Source organism: Ceratosolen solmsi, unplaced genomic scaffold, assembly GCF_000503995.2.
Source record: "Ceratosolen solmsi marchali unplaced genomic scaffold, CerSol_1.0 scaffold39, whole genome shotgun sequence".
In the NCBI taxonomy this organism is placed as follows: domain Eukaryota; kingdom Metazoa; phylum Arthropoda; class Insecta; order Hymenoptera; family Agaonidae; genus Ceratosolen; species Ceratosolen solmsi.
Genome location: NW_011948433.1, coordinates 4,382,154 through 4,388,351, shown reverse-complemented (window position 1 = coordinate 4,388,351; position 6,198 = coordinate 4,382,154). Strand labels below are relative to the sequence as shown.

General features: G+C 37.7%; 1 protein-coding gene and 1 non-coding gene across 2 annotated transcripts; one reads left to right on the top strand and one right to left on the bottom strand.

Moving 5' to 3' along the window:
• Window positions 1-2,476: 2,476 nt before the first annotated feature.
• On the bottom strand, window positions 2,477-3,981 carry LOC105364585 (EF-hand calcium-binding domain-containing protein 1). Its single transcript, XM_011502565.1, has 5 exons — window positions 3,837-3,981; window positions 3,576-3,736; window positions 3,409-3,489; window positions 3,223-3,333; window positions 2,477-2,700 (listed from the first exon to the last, which is right to left on the bottom strand). Exons 1-5 carry the CDS (start codon window positions 3,961-3,963, stop codon window positions 2,512-2,514), a joined length of 669 nt encoding a protein of 222 aa, XP_011500867.1. The 5' UTR covers window positions 3,964-3,981; the 3' UTR covers window positions 2,477-2,511.
• Window positions 3,982-4,313: 332 nt separating this feature from the next.
• On the top strand, window positions 4,314-4,387 carry TRNAI-AAU (transfer RNA isoleucine (anticodon AAU)). Its single transcript has one exon. It is a non-coding gene; the product is annotated as a tRNA-Ile (tRNA).
• Window positions 4,388-6,198: the final 1,811 nt, after the last annotated feature.

The following is a 6,198-nucleotide window of genomic DNA, read 5'->3' as shown; positions in this document are numbered from 1 at the left end:
CGACGCCCCCGTGGTCCGATTAATAATCCACGTTGTCCACGTCGTCCCGGAGTAGCCGCAGAGGGACGAAGACGAGGAAGAGCATCGACACGCCAGGGGCTTGTTTTCTCAAACGGCGCCCTGGAAACCCGAGAGTATCGGCAGGTACTCATTTATCTCGCGGCACGCACGCGCCTTTCCCTCAATTTCATCCTTATCCTCGCGGAGAAACACGCGACCGGGAGGCGCGCGCGCACGAAGAATAATTTTGATGTCGCTGTGGGAGCGATTGATGCGAGGAGGGCGGCGATTCACGATCCCTTCCGAGCATCGCCGAAGCGTAATTTTACATCGAGATAAGTTAAGCGAGCGGAGCGAGCGGAGCGACAGCGAGCGAGTAAGCATACGTGGTATTTTACGGGGGCCCGGGTACACCGCGTAGGTGCTAATTCCGAGAGAGGAATGTAAGAGGCACCGGTGGCTCTTCGAGTTTCTCACTGGTTAAAACATAAACAAAAAAACCAAAACAAAAAGAGCATAAACAAAAAAAAAAAAGATAAAGAAAAATGAGGCACTTGGTGCCGGACAAGTGCGCGAGTTGCAATTACTTTGTTACGTGCGAGAGACATGGCGTATCTAAGAGAGGCGCGCGTGCGTGTACGCGACGAGTATTTATGCAGAGAACTATGTAAAATATTCGTACAAAGCTGCCCTGTACATGTGAGCACATAAGCTCTTAACTTCTCGAAGCGGCAATCGTGTAGAGTTACGACGGTAGCCAGGACTCCTGAGGAACGCGGTAAAAAATCTTGAAACGGCATTTGGAAAAATGAAAGCGACGTTGGAAGGTAGAGAAGATAGGCGAGTGAACGCGATTGCCCGTACGGTAAAAATTGGCAATAATTTTTATAGATTCTCTTTGTAGGGTAGGACAGAGGCGGACTTGGATATGGAGTAGCGTGGTAACGCGTAACTTTTGCTGCTCGTGTGCGCGCGCGCGCATTGAAACGCGAGCGAATGAGTTTCGCTTTAATAATGACCGAATGCCTGCTCCTTCGGTCCTCCGGTTCCTTTAATCAGTCAATCTCGACCTCCACCGATTCTTTAGAGCGCGTGCCTACGTACCTCCGTGATCCTTTCAGGACGCGCTCGGCTACCCACAAAGAATCGGCCTCCGCACAATGTATCTCGTGCGCCTCACGATCCTCGCGAAATCCGGGCTTCCTCGATTTGTTGTTATAGCTGCCCTCGAACATTCATTATATTTTCGGTAACGCGCGTCCTGACGACGACGCAACCGCCGTCGCACGTCGTGAAAGGAAGGGTTGCGAGCATTGTCCCTTTCAATGACTATTTACAGATTCTTAACGGACGATCGATGCGCCTCGATCCGACGTATCACGGAAACAATTTGAAAATAATCTCAGTCGTTTGTAATTTAATCTTGGAATCGGCTGTTTTGGAGCATCTGTGTTTCCTCGGGTGCGCTAGAAATGTTTTCCTTGGCCGAAAGCAGCCTTCGGCTCTAATTCATAATGGATTGAATTCGAGGTATCGGACTAAGAATGGTTAGCGTTGCCTCGTTGAAAAGCGTTTAGTTTTGTCCGGGAAACGGATACCGACACATTGAGAGTTGAAAAACTCTCTGTTCTGTGAAATAATATTTCTGTACAGATGCGCGTGTCAGCATAATGGACGGCAATTTAGGCTCGTTGGCAAAAAGTACGTTTAACTCGACAAAGTAGCGACAATTATAGACGATCGGAGATAAGGACTCGAGGTGATAAGGATATCCGGGGGCAAACAATAGCGAGCTAGTCGAGATAATAACAAAAATCATCGATATAATTACGCCGAGCCACGAATCCCTATCGCAATCGTACGTCACTCTTAACCAACGCAATTAGCCATTATCGAGAGCTCGATCGTCTGGGGTATAAATAGATTTTCGACAATGGGCCCATCGGCCCGACTTCTCGTGGCCCGCCGCTCCACTCGCCAATATTTCCCAGCGCGTAAATCGCGTAAATATCCGGTCCGCGGGAGTAAACACTCGGCAAACGCTGACGGATGATCTTCCAGGTTAAGCGGACGACCCACGCTTCCACGTCCGCGCGTTCGCACGATCTCAATTGCCGGGGCTATAAAAGCCGATAAGAAGACCTCGCCCGGATGGCCTAAGCCTCCACCTGCCCTCGGGAGATTACGATCGAGGCTCGTCAGCGCGATTGTTTGCGACAGTAGGGCCAGCGAGCGTCGATCGATCGTGAAGCGAGTCGCTCGAGCGGCAGCCGATACTTTCTGTCTCATTTGAGGCATTCGCGCGCCCCGACTACCTGCCGATCTCCTTTTTATACGCCCTGTCTTGCCGGAGGGATGGATTGCCCCCGGGCGCCATTCATCCGAGAGGCTCTTCTTCCTTCTTCTTCCAATTTTTTTTTTCATTTTCCTTTTTTTTTTCTTTTTTTCTTTTTTTTTTTTTACTTTCCTGATGCTACTTGTGCTTGCTCGTGTGAGTACGGAGCGGCCCGGCTAGAACGGCGGCACTCGATCCGTTATCGTCGATAGGAACGCGTGTTTGGCCTCTCGCGAGGGAAACACAGGCCCCATGGATTCAACGAAGAGCAGATTTTTCTTGAGGACAGCGTCGCGCATCTCTTCTAGGGAGACATCCCCGTCCCTGTTGATATCGATAGCCTTCACCAGCAAATCTATCATATCCTGCAAGTAGAATGAGCATCGAGTTTTCAAGAAAATCCATTGTTATTAGATTTTAATCGAATTTAACATTTAAAATTTAACATCTGACGCTCTTTTATGACGAGCTATTATTATGAATATCTTTGTTATATGCGATGGGAATAATAAAAGCTTAGCTTCTCTAGAATCATAACGCCTAGAGTAAATGATTAATCTATTACTTACTTATTAGTTGTGCAAATTTTTTATGCAATGTTTTTACTTTTTTTTATTACTATATAAATTCGTGGCCGATTCGTCTTTTTAATATTATATAGATATATTTATTTTTTTTTCAATAAATGCATCATAAATATGTGATACTTTATAGTAAATAAAAAAAAAAAATATATACAAAATAAAGAATTTTTCAAGTTACGCTGTTATAAACACCCGTTATATTATTCACTTATAAGTAATAAATCTTATGATTTATTTTTATGAAACTGCGTCATGCATATATCACTTTCAGATACTTGCATTGAAAACTATGTACTTTCTTACCTTCACCATGTCATCGGCATCCTCCTCGGGTTGCAATTTTATAAAGCAGCCACGCAGCATTGGGAACATTTGATCTTTCGTTAATTGATTGGATTTCATTAAATCGTAAACCTAAAAGGGAATTTACTTAAATACTTATATATACATATGTCGACAAAATGTGATTAGAGAAAATGTTGTCGATACTCCGTATCCAAAATGAATTCGCGTTTCAATCGCATTATCTAAAAGCTTAGCTAATCCCGTAACCCATTCCTTAGAATTAATCTGAAAATAAACAAATTAAATAAACTGTCGATAATAATCTTTATGATGTTCAATATAAGTAATTCGTTAAATGATGTTGAATTTACTTGAAGATTGTTATGCTTATCGAATAAAGAAAATATTCTATCTAATAGTACATGGCGTCTGTTTTCGGTAAAGTCGAATCCACTATGAAGAATATCACGAAACGCAGCTAAATTTAACGTTTTATATACGTTTTGAATTTTACGGTGTATCAAGCATGCAGCTAGATTAGAAAATTATGAAAAAGAATATTATGTCAAGAAATCTGAGATATTCGCAATAATATACGAGACCGCAATAAATTACATTACTTTAATCACTACCTTCGCACTCACGCTTGTTAAAGCGCGTTGTCTTCACAAGATTCGTGAATAATGCTTTATTTTTGCTTCTATAAATCACTTCATCCGTAGATTCATTAAGCATATCCTTTGGTTGTTCTTTCGGCATTTTGACTAATTTAAACAATTTTCGCTTCTAATATTAACTTAATTTTTATAACAAATTATTTTTTTATAAAGGTTAAAGTCGGCACTTGAAATTTATAGATACAAACATTTTCTCAATTGTTTCCACAAAACATGAATTGATATAATGCCATATATTTAAAGTCTGCATGGATGCTGACAAATAATATAATCTGTTGAAGAAAAGTCATTTCATGTAATTCGATAATTACAAATGAGAAAAAAAACCAATGTATATAATAAATAAAATATTTGATATAATGAAATTGTTTATAATATTACATAACCTTATTTAATATATTTATAAATAATGTACTTACTCTTCTCATCATCGGCTCCATAGCTCAGTTGGTTAGAGCGTCGCGCTAATAACGCGAAGGTCGTGGGTTCGATCCCCCCTGGAGCCATTTTTTTTTTATTTTGTAATCTAAAAATTTTATGCAGTTTAATATTAAAGTTTATTCAAGTATTTAATAACTAATTAAAAATAACATTGTTCTTTTTTTTTAATTAACCTACTTATCAATTAATTAATATATTATTAATAGTATTACTTCTTAAATGTTTTATATATATATATATATATATATTTAAATACTCATTATATTTATATTTGCTGACTATTGCATCAGCAATAGATTTTTTAATTTTCTTTGTAATTAAATTCATATTAAATTTAATTTTTAATTATCGTATTCAAATCGAATAAAAAGTGGTTCGAAATCATAATACATTCGCTCATTTCCAAAGGTATTATTATTTATTTGCATAGATTTTCTATATAAACTATATTCTGTGAGAAAGAATTTATTTTACAACAGTTATTATTATCCAATAATTCGGTTGAATTCACAATTTGCTCTAATTATGTGAGCAATTAGAGCAGTTATAATGTCATCAACCGCATGAACAAGGAATTTGACGATAGACTTAGCTGCTATCATTATACAAATAATCAATAAACATGGTACTAATTATATTTAAAAATGTTCGTAAAATGTTAATTATTCTTAATATTAAATTGACAACTCTAATGTGGGCAGATAATTTGTTTGAATTACATTTTGTCCGTAAATGTTTGTTTAATACATTTATAGGGGGCGACGTTATAAAAATCTCACTTATAATGAGTTAAGATATTCACTTACTCATATAATGTTAAGTTTTCTTTGTTTTAGTTTTTGTTTTTGTTTTTTGTTCTTTATCAACATTGTATGGGAGTGTATTTGTACATCATCGTTATTTTGGTGATAAGACCTTGCTATTCGGTTTTAGTAGATAACGGCTGCTAATATTTCTATCCAAATACGTTAGTTAAAAACATTTTATAACTGGAATGATAACATTTCTTTAGAAGCAAGCATGTATATCTTTTGTAAATCATCTTCGCACAAATATAAAAAAAAAATTCTTATTTCACTTTGCCAAATAGTGATAATTTTTAATGCTTGAGTAAAAATTTATTTCGAAATCACACATAAAATGCAATAAAATTTTGCCTCCATACACAACGTTGAAACCTCGTTTTTATCGTTTCACGGGAGTCGTGAGCATAAAAGATGGCGATAAAATTCCAGCTAAGTACGCCTAATGGCATCATTTTGGCTGGCAATATCCAATAAAGTCTCGCGTAGCTATTAAAAGAATTTTTTCTTTTTTCCCCTCTTTCGTGCAGAATTTAAAAAACAGAATTAAGAAAACCACCACATAAGAGCGCATATACCATAAGGTGTATATTATAATAATAATTTATATAATCGGATAAGAGAGGAAAATATACTTAAGGATATAAATTCAGGGGCTATTTTTAAAAATCTTATAAGATGGCCTTGTAAGGAAAATGTTGATATCGATGCCGTAATCTATCAATACGACGAGATTATAAAATACTTGGGAAAAACTTTGTATACTTAACGCCTAGTAACGCTGCACTTACCATTTTTATTTGTTAATGATTTTACGCGATAAAATAGTCTTTATCACTTTAAAAAACTTCCATGCAATTTTCCAGAGTGTAAATACTCCTGAAGTTAGTTTATTGTCAGCGGTGCGCGCTTTGCAAAATTCAGCCGCGAACACCTTGGCAGACACCCAAGTGGCATCTTTCGTAAAAATATGTCATCTCCGGGCTTATTAGGGTAAAATAAGGTCATATTGTTCCCGTTGACGGAAGTCGTGTACGATTTTCTGCACTTTTTTCTTGTTTTTTTATTTATTT

What these genes read in the sequence shown, in the direction of transcription:
- LOC105364585 (XM_011502565.1), bottom strand. Translation starts at nt 3,963, where the DNA reads ATGCCGAAAGAACAACCAAAGGATATGCTTAATGAATCTACGGATGAA. An exon ending in ATAAGCATAACAATCTTCAA is followed by an intron (nt 3,490 to 3,575) that starts GTAAATTCAACA and finishes GTTTATTTTCAG; the next exon opens with ATTAATTCTAAGGAATGGGT. An exon ending in GAATTCATTTTGGATACGGA is followed by an intron (nt 3,334 to 3,408) that starts GTATCGACAACA and finishes ATTCCCTTTTAG; the next exon opens with GTTTACGATTTAATGAAATC.